Source organism: Euprymna scolopes, chromosome 46, assembly GCF_053919585.1.
Source record: "Euprymna scolopes isolate OS-2025 chromosome 46, ASM5391958v1, whole genome shotgun sequence".
NCBI lineage: Eukaryota > Metazoa > Mollusca > Cephalopoda > Sepiida > Sepiolidae > Euprymna > Euprymna scolopes.
In genome coordinates this window covers 216,423,677-216,450,024 of record NC_136527.1, presented here as the reverse complement: position 1 = coordinate 216,450,024, position 26,348 = coordinate 216,423,677, and the positions used below count along the sequence as shown (strand labels likewise).

At 34.1% G+C, this 26,348-nt stretch overlaps 2 protein-coding genes across 3 annotated transcripts in view; one reads left to right on the top strand and one right to left on the bottom strand.

The window, feature by feature from the left end:
- The first annotated feature begins 1,101 nt into the window (after window positions 1-1,101).
- LOC145271062 (uncharacterized) lies at window positions 1,102-12,114 on the top strand. Of its 2 annotated transcripts, none has more exons than XM_080126609.1 (2): window positions 1,102-1,175; window positions 5,970-12,114. In XM_080126609.1, exon 2 carries the CDS (start codon window positions 7,375-7,377, stop codon window positions 9,460-9,462), a length of 2,088 nt encoding a protein of 695 aa, XP_079982735.1. In that variant the 5' UTR covers window positions 1,102-1,175; window positions 5,970-7,374; the 3' UTR covers window positions 9,463-12,114. The 2 variants fall into 2 exon arrangements, with proteins under 2 accessions (XP_079982735.1, XP_079982734.1); XM_080126608.1 differs by lacking the exon at window positions 1,102-1,175 and adding an exon at window positions 5,141-5,272.
- A 9,915-nt stretch (window positions 12,115-22,029) lies between these two features.
- LOC145271046 (uncharacterized) overlaps window positions 22,030-26,348 on the bottom strand; it is a 52,120-nt gene continuing 47,801 nt past the window's right edge. Inside the window, exon 2 of the mRNA XM_080126593.1 lies at window positions 22,030-26,348. This exon is cut by the window's right edge and continues 448 nt beyond it. Within this exon, the coding sequence (XP_079982719.1) occupies window positions 23,235-24,260 (1,026 nt within the window). The 5' untranslated portion in view covers window positions 24,261-26,348 and the 3' untranslated portion in view covers window positions 22,030-23,234.

The following is a 26,348-nucleotide window of genomic DNA, read 5'->3' as shown; positions in this document are numbered from 1 at the left end:
GCCCGACTCTCTCTTTAACACGGTAATATAGCGGTCATTTTAAAGGAATCTTTGAGGGTAAATTAAAAAGGTAGGTATTAAAAAAAAAAAAAACAGTTATAGCGATTCGGAAGTATGGGTGTGGGTGACTCTAGTCTATATCAGTGTTCCGGGTTTGTATTACTGTACACATAGATTCGAAAAAGTTGTCAAAAAACAAATATATAACAAATAAATGTTATCAAAGGCAAGATAAGTTACTTTTCTACCAAACTGGATATAATTTTCATGTTTTTATTCAATGTAACATATTTATTCAACCCGAAATTGTTGCTATAAAGATAAAACTAGACAAAATACTATTATAAAAACACCGAATATATGTCAAGTTATGTCACGGTAACATATATTGAGCGAATTTCTAACAGTATTTTGTCTAGTTTATTATTTATAACACCTTTTCCCAAACTTACCGTGTTAAAGAAAGAATCGGCCGCCATTTTGAATTTTCCAATACATCGGTAAACAATGTATGTTTTTCGAGCTGAATAAACATGTTACATTGAATAAAAACACGAAAAATATATCCAGTTTGGTAGAAAAGTAACTAATCTTGCCTTTGATAACATTTATTTGTTATATATTTGTTTTTTTGACAACTTTTTCGAATCTATGTGTACAGTAATACAAACCCGGTGTTCCTATTTACGATGCCTCTCCCCACGGGACAGAGTTAGACACCAGGGTCGCTTTTTAATGTGGAGTAAAAGGAACAAAAAATAAAAATTGTCTCGGTCGTGAAGGATTTCTCCTCCGCTGCAGCATCTGAAGAACAGATACTACATTTTGATCTGGTCCTGACGGCCAATATCAGTGTTAAGTAAAAATCCCCAATTGGGGGGGGGGGGGAAGTACCGAATTATCTCCCTTGTAAACTTCAAACCGAATTATCTCCCTTGTAAACTTCAAACCGAATTATCTCCCTTGTAAACTTCAAACCGAATTATCTCCCTTGTAAACTTCAAACCGAATTATCTCCCTTGTAAACTTCAAACCGAATTATCTCCCTTGTAAACTTCAAACCGAATTATCTCCCTTTAAAACTCTTCGATTTCATTGTTTTTTTTTTAAACAACCTAACACGTGGTTATTTTATTAATTTCATATTATTTTCGCAGATGAAACAAACAATGGCGGTAAGTCGACTGAAAATATTTTTATTGCGATCATTTTGCGACTGAATCTTTACGACTAATTACAAAAAAAGTGTTTTTATTACTGTACACATAGATTCGAAAAAGTTGTCAAAAAACAAATATATAACAAATAAATGTTACCAAAGGCAAGATAAGTTACTTTTCTACCAAACTGGATATATTTTTCGTGTTTTTATTCAATGTAACATGTTTATTCAGCTCGAAAAACATGCAGTGTTTACCGATGTATTGGAAAATTCAAAATGGCGCCCAGCACTCTCTTTAACATAAGTAAGTTTGGGAAAAGGTGTTATAAATAAATACTATTGAGCGAATTTCTAACAGTATTTTGTCTAGTTTATTATTTATAACATCTTTTCCTGAACTTACCGTGTTAAAGAGAGTGTCGGGCGCCATTTTGAATTTTCCAATACATAAAAACACTGTATGCTTTTCGAGCTGAATAAACATGTTACATTGAATAAAAACACAAAAACATATCCAGTTTGGTAAAAAAAAGTAACTTATCTTGCCTTTGATAACATTTATTTGTTATATATTTGTTTTTGACAACTTTTTCGAATCTATGTGTACAGTAATACAACCCCCCCCCCAAAAAAAACCACCCCAACCTTTTGGGTCTATTTCTTAATTTGAATGATCGAGTCTTCATGGGTTTTTAACAGTATTTTGTACAGTTTTTTTCTATTTTTTAACTCCTTTTCCCAAACTTACCGTGTCAAAGATAGAATCGGGCGCGGGCGCCATTTTAAAATTTTCCAATACATCGGTAAACACTGTACATTGAATAAAAACACTAAAAACATATCCAGTTAGGTAGAAAAGTAACTTATCTTGCCTTTGATAACATTTATTATATATATTTATATATATATATATATATATATATATATATATATATATATATATATTGGCAACTTTTTGGAATAACCCCGGGGTTTGTATTACTGTACACATAGATTCGAAAAAGTTGGGTCTATTTCTTAATTTGAAGTGATGATCGAGTCTTCATCCCCGTTTTTCGAATCGAGTAAAAAAATTTTCAGTTTAGTAGAAAAGTAATTTAAAAATGAAAAACACGCTACTTCTACACTATTGTCATAAAATTTTTAACACAAAGCCAAACCGGTTTGTTTTACTGTACACAGTAAGTTTGAGGAAAGGAGTTATAAATAAAAAATCAGACAAAATGCTGTTAAAAATTCGCTTAATATATATTGTTAACTGTATTTTGCATATTTTTTATTTTTAACTCCTTTTCCCAAACTTACCATGTCAAAGAGAGAGTCGGGCGACATTTTAAAATTTTCCAATATCGGTAAACACTGCATGTAAAAACACTAGAAACATATCCAGTTAGGAAAATATTTGGGTTTGTACACATAGATTCGAAAAAGTTGTCAAAAAACTAAATATATAACAAATAAATGTTATCAAAGGCAAGATAAGTTACTTTTCTACCAAATTGGATATATTTTTAGTGTTTTTATTCAATGTAACATGTTTATTCAGCTCGAAAAACATGCAGTGTTTACCAATATATTGGAAAATTCAAAATGGCGGCCGACTCTCTCTTAAACACGGTAAGTTTGGGAAAAGGTGTTATAAATAATAAACTAGACAAAATACTGTTAGAAATTTGCTCAATATATGTTACCGTGACATAGGTTGACATATATTCGGTGGTTTTTTAATAGTATTTTGTCTAGTTTATTATTTATAACATCTTTTCTCGGACTTACCGTGTTTAAGAGAGAGTCGGCCACCATTTTGAATTTTCCAACACATCGGTAAACATGTTACATTGAATAAAAACAGTAAAAACATATCCAGTTAGGTAGAAAAGTAATTTATCTTGCCTTTGATAACATTTATTTGTTATATATTTGTTTTTTGACAACTTTTTGGGTCTATTTCTTGAAACTAACTTATCGGGTTTTTATTTAATGTAACATAGGCTGACATATATTCGGTGGGTTTTTAACAGTATTTTTGTATAGTTTTTTTGTTTTTTTTAACTCTTTTTCCCAAACTTACCGTGTCAAAGATAGAGTCGGGCGCCATTTTGAATTTTCCAATACATCGGTAAACACTGTATGCTTTTCGAGCTGAATAAACATGTTACATTGAATAAAAACACTAAAAATATATCCAGCTAGGTAGAAAAGTAACTTATTTTGCCTTTGGTAACATTTATTTGTTATATATTTGTTTTTGGTTTGTTTTTGTTTTTTTAGCAACTTTTTGGAATAACCCCGCTCAATATATGTTACCGTAACATACATACAGTGCTTACCGGTGTATTGGAAAATTCAAAATGGCGCCCGACTCTCTCTTTAACACGGTAACTTCGGGAAAGGGTGTTATAATAATAAACTGGACAAAATACTGTTAGAAATTTGCTCAATATATGTTACCGTGACATAAGTTGACATATATCCGGTGTTTTTTTAATAGTGTTTTGTCTAGTTTATTATTAATAACATCTTTTCCGAAACTTACCGTGTTAAAGAGAGAGTTGGGCGCCATTTTGAATTTTCCAATACATCGGTAAACACTGTATGCTTTTCGAGCTGAATAAACATGTGACATTGAATAAAAACACGAAAATTATATCCAGTTTGGTAGAAAAGTAACTTATCTTGCCTTTGATAATATTTATTTGTTATATATTTGTTTTTTTTGACAACTTTTTCGAATCTATGTGTACAGTAATACAAACCCGAAAATTGCACTTAATTTCATCAAGTAGTTTTTTTTTTAATTTTTTTTTTTTTTTTTACAGCGAAAAAGTTGTCAAAAAACAAATATATAACAAATAAATGTTATCAAAGGCAAGATAAGTTACTTTTCTGCCAAACTGGATATATTTTTCGTGTTTTTATTCAATGTAACATGTTTATTTAGCTCGAAAAGCATACAGTGTTTACCGATGTATTGGAAAATTCAAAATGGCGCCCGACTCTCTCTTTAACACGGTAAGTTCGGGAAAAGGTGTTATAAATAATAAACTAGACAACATACTGTTAGAAATTTGCTCAATATATGTTACCGTGACATAACTTGACATATATGCTGTGGTTTTTTAATAGCATTTTGTCTAGTTTATTATTTATAACACCTTTTCCCAAACTTACCGTGTTTAAGAGAGAGTCTGGCGCCATTTTTAATTTTCCAATACATCGGTAAACACTGCATGTTTTTCGAGCTAAATAAACATGTTACATTAAATAAAAACACTAAAAACATATCCAGTTAGGTAGAAAAGTAATTTATCTTGCCTTTGAAAACATTTATTTGTTATATATTTGTTTTTTTGACAACTTTTTCGAATCTATGTGTACAGTAATACAAACCCGAAAGACCTTCTCACTTTGATGTCACACCAGAATGTGCCTCTCATTTTCATAACTTCCGTGCCGTCAACGCCGACAACACCATAACACACGCCACGCGGAGACTCAAAAATCACTTGGGCACACACACACACCCATTCCGCACATTTTGTAATTAATAACAATGAATTACTTTCCTGATGGAACTTTTGCCTAAGGCGAACTTTGCCAGTTTTAAAAACAAACCTTAAAATAATCTCATTATTATCACACAGATTTTTAGCCTTCTAATCTCATTAATTCCACGAAGGACTTTCATCTAACATTATAATCGTAATGACTTCGAGAGAACTTTCACCGATCGGACCTTTGCTTGTTCTCCTTTGCTGTTTTTGCTGAAAAATAAATGCTGTGCATTTTGAATCAGAATGAGGTTTCGTTTTGTTTATTTTTTTTAATAGTTTGTTTGGGGCAAAGAAATTTAATTTTACTTAAACTTCTACATCCCTACATGTGACACACACAAAAAAAATTATTTGGGTGCCATCAGCTAGGTGTGTCAGAAGCTGTGTGAAAAATATTGAATAATTCGACCCCCTGTCTTTCCAAGCTTATAACTACTCGAAAAATGTAATTCAAACCCTAATTTTTTCTTTTCAATTAAAGGAGCAAGGACCAAGATTTCATGTGAAAAAAAAAAACGTGATTTAAAAAAAAGGTTTTAAACTTCGGACTTTACAGGTAAATTTCTAAAAAAAAACACTTTTTTGTTTTAAATTTGAATATATTATTTATTGATCTTTATCTTCAATTTGTGATATATAAAACTTTGGTGAGTAAATTAATTATTTACTTTTTAATGGACATTTCAAAATTTGGGGGCGTGAATTTAAAAAAACGTTTGTCTAAAATATTATATTCGGTTTATTGGAAAGAGCATAAAAGTAGAAAAATTTTGATAGATTTTAAAATTTTTAAAATTGAAAAATACTGAACACGTAAAATTCAATTGATTTCATTACTGTTTTCTAAAATAAAAAAAAATATCTCTATTACTTTTAAAACAACTTTAATAGTTTATTTTGGAAGTATAATCCATAAAGAAAATAAACAACCTACTTTTAAAAGAGAAATTGCGAGATTTTTATATTTTATTCACAGTTTCGTGTTAGGGGTGTCAAAAATTCCCGTTCTGGAAGTAATTAAAATTTAGTTTAATTTTGTTTTGTTATTTATTTCTAACTTTCTAATATATATATATATATATATTGATCTCGACTTTTTCTTGCCACTGCATTCCTTTTAGTATTCACAGTATTGGCTAACCCACACTGTCTTTTAATTAATTTTGTAATTAGTATTTGGTTATAATTGATATCTGCTTTCTATTTTTATTAATGTTTGAAATTGAAAAATAAAATTTCTTTTTTATTCACAGGTGACAGCAGGAAAATATTGAAGTGTTATTTTTTCTGAAATTTGGAGATAAATCGAAAGAAACGCCAACAATTCTTTTTTGGGGGTGAAATAAGAGACAATGTATTCTGTCAAATAAAAATTTAATACAAGTATAAGTGAGCCTCTTGATCACTACGAACTAACTGCAGAGTGACAGTGGCCCGAAACACATACAAACATTTTACTGCATTTTAAAGTGAATTACAAACCCAGACACAGCAATATTGTTGCCAACAACTTCAGGTGAAAGAAATGCATCTGGTTTAAACCCCCTTTTAGCTCTCTCTATATATATAATATGTAAAAAATCTCGTTTGAAAGAGGAAATAAATTAAAAATTTAAAGTGAATTACAAAAAAATTTTTTATTTAATATAGTAAAACATGTCAACAACTTCAGATGAAAGAAATGCATCTGGTTTAAACCCCCTTTTAGCTATATATATATATATATATATATATATATATATATGATATGTAAAAATTTAAAGTGAATTACAAAACAAATTTTTTATTTAAAACATATGTCAACAACTTCAGGTGAAAGAAATGCATCTGGTTTAAACCCACTTTTAGCTATATATATATATATATATGTATATATATATATATAATGTAAAAATCTCATTTGAAAGAGAAAATAAATAAAAATGTTAATGTAAATAAAGCAATATTCTAGGAGCAAACTTTTCCTCATTAAAATAAATATTAAACGGACGGCATACATTCCTAAAAATACAGTGAGTGAATTCCTTTGTAATAAAACATTTAAAAAAAAAGAAACAAGAGAAAATAAATGTGACCCCTGTCTCTAAAACTAAGAAGATGAACACACAGGAAATAAATTGAAAAAAAAACAAAACTTTTTACTTTAAAATGAATTACAAAACAATTTTTTTATTTAATTTAGTGGAACTTATATTAAATAAAGCAATATTCCAGGAACAAACTTTTTTAAACGGACAACATACATTTTTAAAACTAAAGTGAGTGAACCCCTTTGCAATAAAATGTTTATGACGTCTGTGGTAGAGTTTTACCAAATGAAAATGATGTCATAAAACACACCTCTTTAAGTTAGTGAACGCCTTTGCTATAAAGAAACTATTTTACAAAATAGTCATGCAGACCAATAGTGAGGAGAAACCTTATCTTTATGACGTCTGTGGTAGAGTTTTACCAAATAAGGAAACGATACCAAATTGAAAAAAACAAACTTTTTACTTTAAAATGAATTACAAAACAATTTTTTCATTTAATTTAGTGGAACTTATATTAAATAAAACAATATTCCAGGAACAAACGTTTTTAAACGGACAACATGCATTCCGAAAACTAAGTTGAGTGAACCCCTTCGCAATAACAAACCATTTACGAAAAATAGTTATGCAGATTGACAGTGAGCAGAAACCTTATCTTTATGACGTTTGTGGTAGAGTTTTACCAAATGAAAAGGAGGTCGTAAAACGCACCTCGACCCATAATGGGGAGGAGACTTCTACAGAAGAGGATGTCAACTATGGGGAGGATATCGATGTTAAGGAGGATACCAATTATGGGGAGAATACCCATAATGGGGAGGAGACTTCTACAGAAGAGGACACCAATCATGAGGAGGGCGTCCATACTGAGGAGGATGTCAATCATGGGGAGGATATCGATGTCGAGGAGGATACCAATTATGGGGAGAATACCCATAATGGGGAGGAGACTTGTACAGAAGAGGATACCAATTATGGGGAGAATACCCATAATGGGGAGGAGACCTTTACAGAAGAAGATGCCAATCATGGGGAGGATAACCATAATGGGGAGGAGACCTTTACAGAAGAAGATGCCAATACTGAAGACAAGACCCATAATGGGAACAAGGCTTATTCTTGTGAAATTTGTGGTAAGTTACTTCGAAGAAAATCGGATTTAAGACACCACCTTTGGACGCACTCTGGGGTGAAACCGTATTCTTGCGAGACGTGCAGTAAACGGTTCCGAACGAATAGTAATTTGCGACAACATCTGCAGATTCACGCGACGATAAAACCATATTCCTGTGAAATGTGTGGCAAACGGTTTCGAACGAAACCGAATCTAAAACAACACATGCAGATTCACGCAACAACAAAACCGTACGCTTGTGAAATATGCGGGAAAGCTTTTCAAATGAAACCGAATCTGATACAACATGTGCAGATTCACACAACAACGAGGCGATACGCGTGCGAAATGTGCGGCAAGGTTTTCCAAACTAAACCGGGTCTAAAAGGGCACTTGCAAACACACATGTTCATGCACACTCCAGGAAAATCGTTTTCATGCGAAACTTGTGGAGACTCGTTCAAACAGGAGTCCGCGTTGCAAAAGCATGTCCGTGCTCATACGGGGGAGAAGCTGCATTGTTGCGAGACGTGCGGTCGATCATTCGGACAAAAATCTGATTTGGTCAACCATATCCGAACACATACTGGAGAGAAACCCTATTTTTGTGGAGTGTGTGGCTCGTCTTTTTCGACTTTATCTGGTTTAAAAAGACACCTGCTTTTGCACACGACAGAAAAGCCACACAGTTGTGAAGTATGTGGCTCTTCTTTTACAAGCAGCTCGGATTTAAAGGCCCACATACGAAAACATACTGGAGAAAAACCATATACGTGTGAGATATGCCAGAAGCCGTTTCCGTACAAATCTTCGATAAGGCGACATATGTTGTCCCACAGTGGAGAAAAGCCAAATTCCGAAGGCGGAGAGAGTGCTTATTCTTGCGACATCTGTGGCCGCCTGTGTTCGAGAAAATATGATTTGAAAATACATATGAGAACTCACACAGGAGAGAAACCATATTCGTGTCACGTATGTGGCTCATCTTTTTCAACGTCGTCAGGTTTAAACAAGCACTCCACATTGCACACAAAACGAAATGATAAGAAAATAAAGTCCTTAAAAGAGGGTTCGGTTAAAGCTTCTGAAGAGCAAGAGATCGTCTCACATTTAGAAACAAAAAGTGATGACGTCAACAGCAAAACTTGTTCGAAAGCACAAATAAAAACGCAAACCGACAGCTCGGAAACTGTTTATTCGTGCAATGTCTGTGACTATCTGTGTTCGAGAAAATACGATTTGAAAACTCATATGAGAACACACACAGGTGAGAAACCATACTCTTGTGACGTGTGTGGTTCGTCTTTTTCGACATCGTCAGGTTTATGCAAGCACATCAAATTGCACGCAAAGCAAAATAAGAAAATTAAACCAAAGAGGGGAAGAAAAAAGAAACAGCAAAAATCCTTGAAAGAGTGCTCGATGGGAGCCTCCGAAGAGCATGAGATTGTCTGGCATTTAGAAGAAAAAAATGGTGATATTATCACAAAACAGGAGGAGGAAAAAAGTGATGATATTATTATAAAAACGGAGAAAGAAAATAGTTATGAGGTCGATATAAAACACGAGGTTGATATAAAAACAGAAGCTTTCGATTAGCAAAATAGCAAAGTATTTCAAACAACTGATGAACTCTTACCACTTGTGTCCCCTTGATTGAAAGCTTAAGCCATCTAATGTCTGCATGCCCAATCTTATTGGCACCAGGTCTGTTGCCAAGGTCGCTGGGAGGATGGTGGGATCCTTCTACCGCTCCAGAAGATATCTCACTACTGACACAATTCTCTATCTGTATAAAAGCCAAGTACATCCAAGGATGGAGTACTACTGCCACATCCGGGTTGCATCCTGGAGCTGCTAAAAACAGCTAATCCTGCCTTGACAGAGTACAAAATAGACTTTGTGGCTTAGTGGGGGATGCTCTTTTCTCTTCCCTGCAACCGCTCTTCCACAGAAGAGACGTTGCAAGCCTGTCTTTGTTTTATCGTTATTTCCATGGCAAGGGCTCATCCAAGCTCCAATCTCTGGTCCCCCCTCGCCTATCTTTCACGAAAAACACCCGTCTAGCTGAAACCACTGTCAATTATTTTCCCCACTCTCTATCTGTGCCTAAATCCAAACGTAGATTCCATGAGCAGAGCTTCTTTCTTAAAAGTGCACGACTGTGGAACTCTGTTCTGTCTGCCTGCTTCCCACCGGACTACAACTTGGATGTCTTCAAGTCCAATGTTAACAAATTCCTAATGAACCGCCCCCTTAAGTAAACACTTCATCAAATCTCCACACTAACGTAATGTACTTGCAATAACCCTTATCCCTGAGTGGCTTCCGGGCCTTGATAAGTGGTGATCACTGTGTAAAAAAAAAAATGTCTTTAAGTCCAACATAAACAAACTCCTGATAAACTGCCAAGTAAGACATTTTATCAAATCTCCAACACTAATGATTACTACAATACTATCCCATTGATTACTGTACACGCAATAACCCTTATCCTCGAGTGGCTTCCGGGCCTTGATAAGTGGTGACCTTTATGTAAAAAAAAGATGGCTTTTACAAAAAAAAAAAAAAAATAACAAAGTATTTCATATAACTTTATTAACACATACTGGTGTTTTGAAAGTACTTTATTGGAATATGCTCTGATGAACTCTTCCCTCTTGTGTCCCCTTTGACGTAAAAAAATAACAAATTCCTAATGAAATGCCCCCTTAAGTAAACACTTCATCAAATCTCCACACTAACGTAATGTACTTGCAATAACCCTTATCCCTGAGTGGCTCCCGGGCCTTGATAAGTGGTGATCACTGTGTAAAAAAAAAAAAAAAAAAAAAATCGTTTTTGGCAACGGAAAATAGACACAAATTTTTCCGATTCTAATACCGATTCCGGAAAAAGTTCCGATTTTCCTGATTCCCGATTCTGATTAACTGTCCCAACACTAGTTTGCATGTTTTCAAAGCATATTTCTTCGAATACAGACGGCCACAGATTTCGAAGTGCTTTTAGACAAATTTTTCTTATGCTCTTTAGAGGCTTGTTATATCGTAGATTATATGAATAACAAGTCATTACTGGGGTTGTACAGAAAGGGTTTATTTAGGTAAAAAGGTACACACATTTCTAAGCGTCCATTGACAGCTTAGTACTTAATTCTGTCTCCCACGTGAGGAGAGTTTGCTTGTCTTTTTATAGACGTAACAGTCCATTCATTTGAGGGGTGTTGGATCAGTCCATTATATCAAGGCTTTAATCGAGCACTCTTTGAAGGATTTTTGTTGTTTCTTTTTTTTTCTTTCATCGTTTCCATTTCACAAGATAAAGATTATTTTTGGTCGCCCACAATGAGGATTGAACCTGCAACATTCAGGATAATATCACTTTTTACAATTGATTTTTCCAAGTACGTTAACCACTGCGCCATGGGTCCTTGCGGACATATGCACTTTGCTATTAATCTCATGACTTTTTCTTCCAATCTCCTGCTCTTTAGACTTTAATCGAGCACTCTTTGAAGGATTTTCACAATATTAAGGTTTTTTTCTTTGTTTCATAGTTTTCAGTTTGTTATTTTTTTATGTCAAAGGGGACACAAGAGGGAAGAGTTCATCAGAGCATATTCCAATAAAGTACTTTCAAAACACCAGTATGTGTTAATAAAGTTATATGAAATACTTTGTTATTTTTTTTTTGTAAAAGATTGGCGAAGGGGGACCAGAGATTGGAGTTCAGACGAGCAAAAAAAAAATATTTATAGATTTACAAAGAATTGGACTCGGGAATTGTATTGGAATCGGAAATTAAGTAAGGAATCGCCCCATCACTAATGCGTCGCTCAAGATCATTTTCCGATTAGCAAAATAGCAACTTTATTGGAATGTGCTCTGATGAACTCTTACCACTTGTATCCCCCTTGATGTAAAAAAAAATGACAAACTGAAGAAAAATGAAAGAGAGGGTAAAACCTTAATCTTTTGAAATGAAAATAAAAAGGAATAAAAATAAAAATGGCAAAAATCATTCAAGAGCCATATCTCTGACAAAGGAGAAAGAACTGCTGTTTTCGGGATGGTAAACTAACCACCTAACTCTTGTTGTTTACTTGTTTTTTTTTTAACTTTGAATTTTATTAAGTAGTTACATGTATTGTCTGGAGCAATTTCCTCCAAAATTTCCCCCCAAAAAATTAAAAACATTTTTGTAAAAATATTTTTAATGAATAATAAATTTAAAGATTTAAAAAAAAAATAAGGTTTTTTTTTTTTTTTTTTTTTTAAATATTTTTGCAAATTTAAACTTTTTTAAATTAAACGAAATGACAGTGGGCGTGGCTTAATGTTTTACAAGTTTTTTTGTTTCATCCAATGAAAAAGTGGTAAAAATTAACGGGTTTGTATAACTGTACACATAGATTCGAAAAAGTTGTCAAAAAACAAATATATAACAAATAAATGTTATCAAAAGCAAGATAAGTTATTTTTCTACCAAACTGGATATATTTTTCGTGTTTTTATTCAATGTAACATGTTTATTCAGCTCGAAAAACATACAGTGCTTACCGATGTATTGGGAAATTCAAAATGGCGGCCGACACTCTCTTTAACACGGTAAGTTTAGGAAAAGGTGTTATAAATAATAAACTAGACAAAATACTGTTAGAAATTCGCTCAATATATGTTACTGCGACATAACTTGACATATATTCGGTGTTTTTTAATAGTATTTTGTCTATTTTATTATTTATAACACCTTTTCCCAAACTTACCGTGTTAAAGAGAGTGTCGGGCGCCATTTTGAATTTTCCAATACATCGGTAAACACTGTATGTTGTCGAGCTGAATAAACATGTTACATTGAATAAAAACACTAAAAATATATCCAGTTTGGTAGAAAAGTAACTTATCTTGCCTTTGATAACATTTATTTGTTATATATTTGTTTTTTGACAATTTTTTTTGAATCTATGTGTACAGTAATACAAACCCTTTTTTATTATTTATTTATTTATTTATTTATTTATTTTTTGTTATTTATTTCATGCTTCGGCCATAGTTTAAAATAATGATTTCTGCCTTGGATTTTATCGGTAAGTGCGCAAAATAAAATGGCGTCGCCAGTTTCGGCGATAAGGGGGTTATTCCAAAAAGTTAAGCGAAATGACAGTGGGCGTGGCTTAATGTTTTACAAGTTTTTTTGTTTCATCCAATGAAATTGCTTTATTTCTTGATGACGTCATGGGGCTGTTCCTGTCATTCTGAACTTTTTTATGACGTCATCAGTATTGTTGAAAAAGTGTGAAATGTTTTTGTGAATCGTTTGTGTAAGTAATTTTGGGGAAAATGCAGAATAGTTATAAAAAAAAAACATGGCTTTAATGGATCATATATAGATATCCACTCAATATTATATATATATATATATATATATATATAAAGTATTTTTTGGTCCTATATTTTGGGGGGAGCTGTTGGTAAATTTTTCCTCTCCTGGGGAGCGTCCAATGCTGTCATATCCGGGCGATACATTGTTTTTGCTCCTCCTTTTGGGGAGTCGTCCTCTTGGGGAGCAGTATCCCCCTGGCTGGGGGGTATCCATATTGGTGACCCCGGGCTGGGGGATGTCCGTTTTGGTTCCCTCTTTTAAAAAAAAAAATCACTGAAAAGAGTGACGTGGAGTAGGCGTCCAAAGTGGGGAGCCAACTTTGGCGCCAAGACAGGAGATTGAACTGAGAGAGGTAGTGAGAAATTAGTGGAGAGAAGAGAGAAAGTGTTTCCGACCCTCCCTTGCGGGGAGGTCATAAATTATCAGCTCGGATCCCCCCATGAGGGGAGAGAGCAGAGTGTGACATGTTCCGGGTCTAGCCTAGGGGTTAGGAATTTCGCAAGAAATTCTATACCCAAATACACGTCGTAAGAAAAAGAAAAAATGTGGAACTTTGCCGGCCGTAATACTATCACAACCGCATGGCATTTCCCAAGTTTCGAATCAGTGGAATCGTCATGGACTACCCGATAACATTCACGTTTAATAATAAAGATGGCAGGGAATGAAAAAGGTCGGACACCAAATGAATAACGTTAAACAAAGCTTCTGGGTTTGACCTTTACTCCTGATCTGAAATGGAACACGTACATCAAGTCTGTTGCCAAGGTCACTGGAAAGATGGTGGGATCCTTCTACCGCTCCAGAAGATATCTCTTAAGTAAACACTTCATCAAATCTCCACACTAACGTAATGTACTTGCAATAACCCTTATCCTTGAGTGGCTTCCGGGCCTTGATAAGTGGTGATCACTGTGTAAAAAAAAACAAAAAAAAAAAACAACAGTCTGTTAATCAAAATATTTTTATTCAGAGTTTGTTTATATTTTCTAGTGTTCAGAAAATATACAGCACATTGTTAAAATTGCGTTGATATTTTATGTGTTCAAAAGTTTTCTATTTGTAAAAATTTATATTTAATCTTTTTAGTGTCTCTTTAAAATTGTGTTGGTATCTCCTATGTAAGAACACTTCCAAATCCATCAAGTGTAAAGATCATCAAATAAATAAGAGGAAAGTGGATAAAACGTAAAAAAATTCTTTAAGCCATGACATTTTGAAGGTAAATGCTTTTCATCAGAAATGGTGAAAGATCAAGATTATATAACATATAATGCTCTCCCCATATACAACACCTAGTGCTCCCAAGCACTTTTCCGCACATACAGCACCTGGTATTCCTAAACACTCACACTTTAATATGTGTATAATTAATTATATGTATAAGCACTTTTTTCCACCCACATACAGCACCCGGTGTTTTCAACACTTTCTCCCACATGCAGCACCTGCTGGTGTTTTGAAACACTCGCACTTTAATATTAATCTGCGATTTCAAATTGCATATTCCAGAAATTGAATGGACTGAAAATTGACAGAGTAGTTTGGTAGGGAAATGTACAGACACACACAATTTTACTTTATATATATATATAACACACACAATTTTACTTTATATATATATATATATATATATATATATATAATACAATTTTACTTTATATATATATATAATACAATTTTACTTTATATATATATATATATAACACACACACACACACAATTTTACTTTATATATATATATATATATATATATATAATACAATTTTACTTTATATATATATATATATATATAACACACACACATACAATTTTACTTTATATATATATATATATATATAATACAATTTTACTTTATATATATATATATAACACACACACACAATTTTACTTTATATATATATAACATGCACAATTTTACTTTATATATATATATATATATAACACACACACAATTTTACTTTATATATATATATATATATATATATATATATATAACACACACATACAATTTTACTTTATATATATATATATATATAATACAATTTTACTTTATATATACATATATATAACATGCACAATTTTACTTTATATATATATATATATAACACACACACAATTTTACTTTATATATATAACACACACACACAATTTTACTTTATATATATATATATAACACACACAATTTTACTTTATATATATATATAACACACACATACACAAATTTACTTTATATATATATAACACACACAATTTTATATATATATAACACACATACACACAATTTTACTTTATATATATATAACACACACACATAATTTTACTTAACATACACACAATTTTATATATATATAACACACATACACACACAATTTTACTTTATATATATATATATATATATATAACACACACACAATTTTACTTTATACATATATAACACACATACACACACAATTTTACTTTATATATATATATATAACACACACACACAATTTTAGTTTATATATATAACACACACACACACACACAATTTTACTTTATACATATATATATATAACACACACATACACATATACACACAATTTTAGTTTATATATAACACACACACACAATTTTACTTTATATATATATAACACACACACACAATTTTACTTTATATATATATATATATAACACACACACACACAATTTTACTTTATATATATATATAACACACACACAATTTTACTTTATATATATATATATATAACACACACATACACATATACACACAATTTTAGTTTATATATATAACACACACACACAATTTTACTTTATATATATATATAACACACACACAATTTTACTTTATATATATAACACACATACACACAATTTTACTTTATATATATACATATAACACACACACAATTTTACTTTATATATATATATAACACACACATACACACAATTTTAGTTTATATATAACACACACACAATTTTACTATATATATATATATATATATATATATTACACACACATACACACACACAATTTTACTTTATATATATATATATAACACACACATACACATATACACACAATTTTAGTTTATATATATAACACACACACACACAATTTTACTTTATATATATATATAACACACACACAATTTTACTTATATATATATATATATATATATATATATAACACACACACTAGCAGGACCCATTTCTCGGCGTTATCTGAGATCTTTGCTTATTTATGAAAAAATTCATGTCACCAGCTGCATGTGACCCCCACCCCCACCAATGAGAAATTGACCTGAAACCGTGTTTTGTGTTTGCTTTTGTGAACTGGAATATTTAATATAATTTATGTGTGTTATTTCAGTGTGTTGACATTTGTCAGAGTTTATGTTTATCCTGCATTGATAGAGTTCAAAATAAACAAGGATGGAATACTGCTGCCATATCTGGGCAGGAGCTGCAAAAAACAGCCTATCCTGCCTTGACAGAGTACAAAATAGACTTTGCGGCTTAGTGGGGGATGCCCTTTTCTCTACCCTGCAACCTCTCTCCCACAGAAGTGACGTTGCGAGCCTATCCTTGTTTTATCGTTATTTCCATGGCAGGTGCTCGTCTGAGCTCCAATCTCTGGTTCCCCTCGCCAATCTTTCACGAAAAACACCCGTCTAGCCGTATCCACTGTGAAAAATTTCCCCCACTCTATATCTGCACCTAAATCAAAACGCGGATTCCATGAACAAAGCTTCTTTCTTAGAACTGCACGCCTGTGGAACTCTGTTCCGTCTGCCTGCTTCCCTCCGGACTACAACTTGGATGTCTTCAAGTCCAATGTTAACAAATTCCTAATGAACCGCCCCCTTAAGTAAACACTTCATCAAATCTCCACACTAACGTAATGTACTTGCAATAACCCTTATCCCTTAGTGGCTTCCAGGCCTTGATAAATCGTGATCACTGTGTAAAAAAAAAAAAACTCCAGTTAAAGCGCCGACACTCCCTCCCCATCTTTAATTCTAGCTTTTCCTGTAAAAAAAAAAAAAAGAAGACTTTGTAGCCTTTTGGGGGATGTCCTTTTCTCTTCCCTGCAACCTCTTTCTCACAGAAGAGATGCTGCGAGTTTGTCTCTGCTTTATCGTTATTTTCATGGCAAGTGCTCGACTTAGCTCCAGTCTATAGTTTCCCCTGGCCAAACTTTCTCAGCAGAAACCACTATCACTAATTTCCCCTACTCTTCATCTGTGCCTAAACCTAAATGTAGATTCCATGAGCAAAGCTTCTTTCTTATAAGTGCACGCCTGTGGAACTGTCTTCAGTTTTCCTGCTGACTATAATATGGTTGTCTTCAAGTCTAACATAAACAAGTTTTTGATGAGCCGTTCCATATAAGTTAACAAATTTACCGAATTTCTATTACTAACGATCACTTCATTGTTCAATTGTCTACTGTACACTCTTTAACCCTTATCCTCGAGTGCCCTCTTGGCCTTGATAAGTGTTGAGGCCTTTGTAAAAAAAAAAATAACAAAAAAAAAACCCCAACAAAATGTATGAACACTTTTCCACCCACATACAGCACCTGGTGTTTTCAACACTTTCTCCCACATGCAGCACCTGCTGGTGTTTCGAAACACTCGCACTTTAATATTAATCTGCGATTTCAAATTGAATATTCCAGAAATTCACACACAATTTTACTTATATATATATATATATATATATATATATATATATATATATAACACACACTAGCAGGACCCATTTCTCGGCGTTACCTGAGATCTTTGCTTATTTATCAAAAAATTCATGTCAGCAGCCCCATGTGACCCCCCCCCCTGGAACCTTGCTTTGTGTTTGATTTTGTGAACTGGAATATTTAATATAATTTATGTTGACAACAAAATGCATAAACACTTTTTCCCAACATACAGCACCTGGTGTTTTCAACACTTTCTCCCACACCTGGTGTTTCTAGACACTCTTTAATATTAATCTACGATTTCAAAATGAACTAGCGAGGGGTACCCGGCGTTGCCCGGGTGTTTATAGGTGTATGAAAAAAAAAAAACAGGTGCCCGTGAAAAAAAAAACGAACCTTTTACGACGCGCAGTTGGAAAATAGTAAAGTGTGAAAAAATAAAACAGGTGCGCGTTTTTGATCGACGTGACGGCGATAGGTATTCAGCAGTTAGAATTCTGTGCGGGACAGTTTTTAATGAGGTCAATAAATCGGTTTGTTTGTTTTTAAAAACCTGCTCCCCCGTCTGATATGACGAAGTCGACATTGACCAAACGTTCACTGGCTCTGGGCCTGTGATTAGAGCCGAGTTTCGCTTTTTTTTATACCGAAAACCGAATGGTATGAGGGGTACCCAGCGTTGCCGGGTGTTTTTCGGGGTATATAAAAAAAAACAGGTGCCCGTGAAAAAAAAACGAAGCCTTCACGACGCGCAGTTGGAAAATAGTAAAGTGTTTAAAAAAAAAAACAGGTGCGCGTTTTTGATTGACGTGACGGCGATAGGTATTCAGCAGTTACGATTTTGTGCGGGACAGTTTTGAATAAATCGGTTTGTTTGTTTTTAAAAATTCACTCCCTGTGCATACTTAGCTCTCTTAAGACAACTGGCTTTCGGCCTGTGATTAGAGTCGAGTTTCGCTTTTTTTAATACCGAAAACCGAATGTAATGCGTGCCGATGCGGGAAATGTGGAATAATTAACATTTGAAAGTCAATAAAATTAAATAGACAGGCGAGCTCTGTGGGTAACTCTGAGATATTACAATTTATAGATGATATAAAAAGTTTTAAGAAGTTGTGAAGCGAGCAAGCGCTTCTCTGAAAGAAGCCTTTTGTGGACATCGAGGACAAGCGTACATACATACATACATTTTCGCTTTTATATATATAGATATTCCAAGACTCGACCAATGTGCGCACACAAACATTGGATGGTTTCTTCCTGACACAAAACCTATGTCATCATCATCGGTGGTCACTCATGTCCGAGTAAGACTTTCCTCCGTTGTGGCTTCTGTGGGTCCTCAGGTGAGCAGAGAGCCCAATCCTAGACCCAATTTTTCTTGTGCAATTTGAGCAGATAAAGGTAGTGGTGGTGGCGTGGGGTTGGGTGTGTATGGTTGATAATCTGTCCTTTCTGTGCTTGCGTTTATCCTCAGCAGCTTGATTTAGATCACTGCTATAAAGCGCAGCACCTTCGTGGACAGCGCTCCTCCATGCCAACCTGCTCCCAGCCACGTCCTCCCATGTCTCAAGGTCCATGTGAAACTGCTTCCCATACCTAGGCAGCATCCTATCATGAAAAGCCAACATAGATGATGAAATACAACACCGTCTCAGCTGTGCCAGTGGGGCTTTCTCAAGGCTAAGGAAGAGAGTATTTGAGAACCGTGACCTTCTGGCAAAGACCAAAATCATGGTATATAAAGCTGTCTTGCTGCCCACTCTTCTCTATGGATCGGATACCTGGACCACATACAGGAGGCACGTAAAAACCCTGGAGACGTACCACCAAAGATGCCTCCGAAAAATCCTCAGAATCAGTTGGAAGGACCGACGCACCAACACCAGCGTCCCGAGTGAGGCTGACATTCCTACTATCACCACTACTATTGCTCAACGCCAGCTCAGATGGACTGGTCATGTTGTCCGAATGCCGGATCTCCGCCTCCCAAAACAGAGTTTCTACTCTCAGCTTGTTGAGGGAAAGCGTGCCCAGGGTGGCCAAAAGATGAGGTATAAGGACAACATCAAAGTAAATTTAAAGCGGTTTCACATGGACCTTGAGATATATATATATATATACTCAGTACAGACCAATAAGTCTCCTGTGTGTTATGAGTAAGTTGCTGGAATCCATATTAAATAGAGAAATAGTCAACCACCTCAGCAGGAATAACCTTCTTAGTGACACACAATATGGTTTTCGTTCTGCAAGATCTACCACAGATGTGCTGATGGTTATATCCCACAGGATTAGTGAATCTCTTGACAAAGGCTTCCTTTCTAGGGCAATTGCTCTTGACATATCAAAGGCCTTCGACAAGGTATGGCATAAGGGTCTACTTCACAAGATTTCCAGCTACAGTATAACTGGAAATGTTCTCTCAATCATTAAATCATTTCTCTCCGATAGGCTCATAAGAGTAGTGGTAGATGGACAAAAATCGGAGGCCTGCAATATAAATGCTGGAGTCCCTCAGGGGTCAATCCTGGGCCCAACTCTCTTCCTGATCTACATCAATGACCTCCCTAAACACATACTTATTTTCATGGCAGGTACTCGTCTGAACTCCAATCCCTGGTCCCCCCTCGCCAATCTTTCACGAAAAACACCCGTCTAGCTGAATCCACTGTGAAAAATTTCCCCCACTCTATATCTGTGCCTAAATCAAAACGCGGATTCCATGAACAAAGCTTCTTTCTTAGAACTGCACGCCTGTGGAACTCTGTTCCGTCTGCCTGCTTCCCTCCGGACTACAACTTGGATGTCTTCAAGTCTAATGTTAACAAATTCCTAATGAACCGCCCCCCCTAATTAAACACTTCATCAAATAAAAATAAATAAAAACACTAGAAAATTATCCAGTTAGGTAGAAAAATAACTTATCTTGCCTTTGGTAACATTTATTTGTAATATATTTGTTTTTTGACAACTTTTTCGAATCTATGTGTACAGTAATACAAACCCGAAAGAAGCTTAATGTAGAGAGCAGCATGTTAACTATTCTGTACTTTCATCCAATAATTTAATAAGCAGAAGATATGATAAAAATTCAATTTAACTTGGATATTTGGGTTTGTATTACTGTACACATAGATTCGAAAAAGTTGTCAAAAACAAATATATAACAAATAAATGTTATCAAAGGCAAGATAAATTACTTTTTTACCAAACTGGATATATTTTTCGTGTTTTTATTCAATGTAACATGTTTATTCAGCTCGAAAAACATACAGTGTTTACCGATGTATTGGAAAATTCAAAATGGCGTCTGATTCTCTCTTTAACACGGTAAGTTTGGGAAAAGGTGTTATAAATAAAAAAGTATACACAATACTATTAAAACCCCGCCGAATATATGTCAACCTATGTCACGGTAACATATATTGAGCGAGTTCTTACAGTATTTTATCTGGGTTTTTATTTATAACACCTTTTCCCAAACTTACTGTGTTAAAGAGAGAATCAGACGCCATCTTGAATTTTCCAATACATCGGTAAACACTGTATGTTGTCGAGCTGAATAAACATGTTACATTGAATAAAAACACTAAAAATATATCCAGTTTGGTAGAAAAGTAACTTATCTTGCCTTTGATAACATTTATTTGTTATATATTTGTTTTTTGACAATTTTTTCGAATCTATGTGTACAGTAATACAACACCAAAACATCAAATGCTAAATAAAAATAAGATAAATAAAAAATAAATAAAAATAAAAAACATCAAATCAAATAAAATAAACGATCAATGTGTAGTATCTGTTAACGAAAATATTGTTTTAATTATTAGCAAATAATTCAAAGTGTAGTATCTGTTTTATTATTATTAATGACAGTTTAAAGGCTTCAAAATCACTTTCGAATTCAACATCAACTGTGGCATTAACTCGCATCCTACATTTCCAAAATTTCGTCCCAATAGTGTAGAAGCGCCCATTTCAACCTAATAACATGGATTCCAATCTGATAAAACAACTACCTATTAAAAAAATGTACTAATTTTTATAAAAAAGCAGAAAAAAACAGTTACTACGTTTTGATCTAAAGCCAGAAAGAAATAATTAGTAATTATGCATTTATGTTACCGTGTTTTTGTGTTTGCATTTCCTTTTTTGTTTTGTTTTTTCGTATTTTCATTTGAAATTCAAGTTTCACGACAACTTGATTACAATGTTAGAATACAAAGAATAGATTTCTAAATAATACCGTTTTTATTTCGGCACGGTAGCATAACTGCATAGGATGCATATACTTTTTAAAGTATTTTATTTTTTTCCCTATTATAATTATACGTATATTTTCTTGTGTCTATGACGTAACTGTTCCTTAGTTCGTCTTTATCAATGTTACAGCATATTCCAAATATCACATCAATCTATAGTTACAGCATCTTGAATTTTGTTCATTAAATTGTTAGGTGAAAGTACAGCTGAGAGTAGAGATCCGGCATTCGGACAACATGACCAGTTATGTAACATGTAAGAACACTTAAATAATCTTTTTAGTGTCTGTTTAAAATTGTGTTGGTATCTCCTATGTAAGAACACTTCCAAATCCATCAAGTGTAAAAATCATCAGATAAATAAGAGGAAAGTGGATAAAACGTAAAAAAAATTCTTTAAGCCATGACATTTTGAAGGTAAATGCTTGTCATCAGAAATGGCGAAAGATCAAGATCATATAAAAGATAATGCTCTTCCCATATACAACAAGATCAAAGTGTAGTATCTGTTCTTCAGATGCTGCACTTCTTTTTCTTGTTCTCTTTCGGTGGAGGAGAAATCCTTCACGACTGAGACAATTTTTATTCTTGTACCTTTTCTCCACGTTAAAAACACGACCCTGGTGTCTAACTCTGTCCTGTGGGGAGGCATAGTAAATAGGTACAACACCTAGTTCTCCCAAACACTTTTCCCACATACAGCACCTGGTGCTTCCAAACACTCGCACTGTAATATTAATCTGCGATTTCAAATTGCATATTCCATGGAGGATGGTTTGTCTCTTGTGTGTGTTCCCAAATATTTCTTGAGACTCGACCAATGTGCGCACACAAACACTTTTCCCACATACAGCACCTGGTGTTTCCAAACACTCGCACTGTAATATTAATCTGCGATTTCAAATTGCATATTCCATGGAGGATGGTTTGTATCTTGTGCATGTTCCCAAATATTTCTTGAGACTCGACCAATGTGCGCACACAAACACTTTTCCCACATACAGCACCTGGTGTTTCTAAATTGCATATTCCATGAAGGAGGGTTTGTCGCGCATATGTGTTCTCATGTGTTTCTTGAGGCTCGACCGATGTGCACATACAAACGTGCAGACGCTGCACGAGTACGGCTTCTCCCCACTGTGAACGCGTGAATGTTTCTTCAGACTCGACATCTCCGCAAACGCTGCCGCACAGACGTCGCATTGAAATGGCCGCTCACCTGTGTGGATGCGAGTGTGATTCGTGAGGCTCGAACTGACAGCAAACGCGGCCCCGCAGAAACCGCAGACATAGGGCCGCTCACCCGTGTGTCGACGGATGTGCTTCGTGAGGTGAGAGTTCTGTGCGAACGACGCCCCGCACATCTCGCACGTAAATGGACGCTCGCCCGTGTGCATCCGCATATGTGTTTTCAAGTCAAACTTTAACGCAAACGCATTCCCGCATACGTCGCATGTAAACTGCTTCTCCCCACTGTGGACAAGCATGTGCCGTTTTAAATTCGAACTTTGGACGTAAGCCGATCCACACTCTTCACAGATATACGGTCTCTCTCCGCTGTGAATCCGTCGGTGTTTCTTCAGATGCGAATTCTGCGAAAAAGCCGTCTGGCAGATCTCGCATACGTAATCCTTCTCGCCACTGTGGATTTTTGCATGCACTTTCAGGTTATATTTGTCCGCAAAACAACGATCACAGATTTCACATTTAAACGGTTTCGGTCTCGGAAGCTGCGTTGGATTCTTTGCCTTCGACACAGTCTTCTCGCCAGTGTGTATGCGAACGTGGCGTTTCAAGACGGCGCTCAGCGCAAACGAAGTGTTGCATACCTCGCACGTAAACGGTCGTTCACCCGTGTGACTACGCATATGGTTGATTAAATGCGAGTTGCGCGAATATGCCGAGCTGCATAAATCGCACTTGAATCGCTTCTCGTCCTTGTGAATTCGCTTGTGAATTTTCAACATCGATTTCTCTGAAAACGCAGAACTACATATCGGACACGTAAATGGTTCCTCCTCTGTAGCGTTAGAGACCTGCATAGTTTTTGGTTTTTATTGCGTTGCAAAAAATATTTTCAACATTTGTTTAAAAAATGGGTTACTCAAAATATTTTATACTGAGTTTGCTTATATCTTGCCATGCATTGGTGTTCGAGATCCGCATAGTTTTTTTGGTTTTTTTTCAGTGTAAAAAAATTATTATTGGATGTTTATTTAAAGTGTGTTAATCAAAATATTTTATACTGAGTTTGTTTATATCTTGCAATGTGTTGACGTTCGAGATCTGCATAGTTTTTTTTTTTTTTCAGTGTAAAAAATTATTTTTGGATGTTTATTTAAAGTGTGTTAATCAAAATATTTTATACTGAGTTTGTTTATATCTTGCAATGTGTTGACGTTCGAGATCTGCATAGTTTGTTTTTTTTTCAGTGTAAAAAATTATTTTTGGATGTTTATTTAAAGTGTTTTAATCAAAATATTTTATACTGAGTTTGTTTATATCTTGCAATGTGCTGACGTTCGAGATCTGCATAGTTTTTGTTTTTTTTCAGTGTAAAGATATTATTTTTGGGTGTTTATTTAAAGTGTTTTAATCAAAATATTTTATACTGAGTTTGTTTATATCTTGCAATGCATTGGTGTTCGAGATCTGCATAGTTTTTTTGGTTTTTTTCAGTGTAAAAAAATTATTATTGGATGTTTATTTAAAGTGTGTTAATCAAAATATTTTATACTGAGTTTGTTTATATCTTGCAATGTGTTGACGTTCGAGATCTGCATAGTTTTTTTTTTTTTTCAGTGTAAAAAATTATTATTGGATGTTTATTTAAAGTGTGTTAATCAAAATATTTTATACTGAGTTTGTTTATATCTTGCAGTGTGCTGACGTTCGAGATCTGCATAGTTTTTTTTTTTTTTTCAGTGTAAAAAATTATTATTGGATGTTTATTTAAAGTGTTTTAATCAAAATATTTTATACTGAGTTTGTTTATATCTTGCAATGTGTTGACGTTCGAGATCTGCATAGTTTTTGTTTTTTTCAGTGTAAAGATATTTTTGGGTGTTTATTTAAAGTGTTTTAATCAAAATATTTTATACTGTGTGTTTTTTTTTTTAATTTTCTTCCTTTGAAGATTGTAATGCTGGGTATGAGGCAGCCAAACCAGCTGCCAACATTGCCCTGCTTTTTTATTGAAACCAACCGAGAGCTCTTTTTAGTATCCTCGCTGTTCCCTTAACTGCAATTGTCTGAATCTCTTTTGCACTTGGTTCACCAGGAATATTAGTCAAGTAGGACTTCAGGTCTTCTTCATAAGATACTATCCCATTGATTATTGTACATGCAATAACCCTTATCCCAAGTGGCTTCTGGGCCTTGATAAGTGGTGACCTCCATGTAAAAAAAAAAGTGGAATTTGAGTAATACCAAGTCTCTCCAGATTTCCAGTACTCCCTGCCTCTTTCAATAATTGTTGCAGATTAATTTATGTAATCGCAACATCCGTTTACCATTAATTTCTCGTTGTTGACAACCATTTGTCTTCACTGGAATTTGTGTGACAACCAGCCTCTTCAAGATCCAAGTCAGGTTCTTCTTCATAAGCCCTGTGGCACCTATGATAACTGGTATGATTGATATCCCCTTAAGATTCCAATTTCTTTTCATATCATACATGAGACCTTGGTAATTGGTCTGCTTCTCTCTTTCAGCTCTGTTCAGACCTCCATCATTAGAGACACTCCCTCACTTCAACTAAGGTTGCTACTCTCTCTGACTTATTCCATATAACTATGTCAGGTTCTTACAATGGTCAGTGTTATCATTAGACTTGCATAGTTTGTAAAATTGCAATTAAAAAAATGCATGTATAATAACGTTCAGTGTTAGTTTGTTTTTCTTCAGTGTAAAAAAAAATTTTGGGAAAGTTTATTAATCAAAATATTTTATATTTTTATGTTGATTTTTGACAAAATGCACAACACATTGTTGAAATTCTGTTCAAAATTGTTTTACATTATAAAAGTTTAGTAACAAAAACTGCATAACTTGTGATCTTTTGCTACGTGGTGTAGTATTTTGGTGTTGTTAACTAGAATTTCTCTGAAGTTTGAGGGGGGCAGTAATAA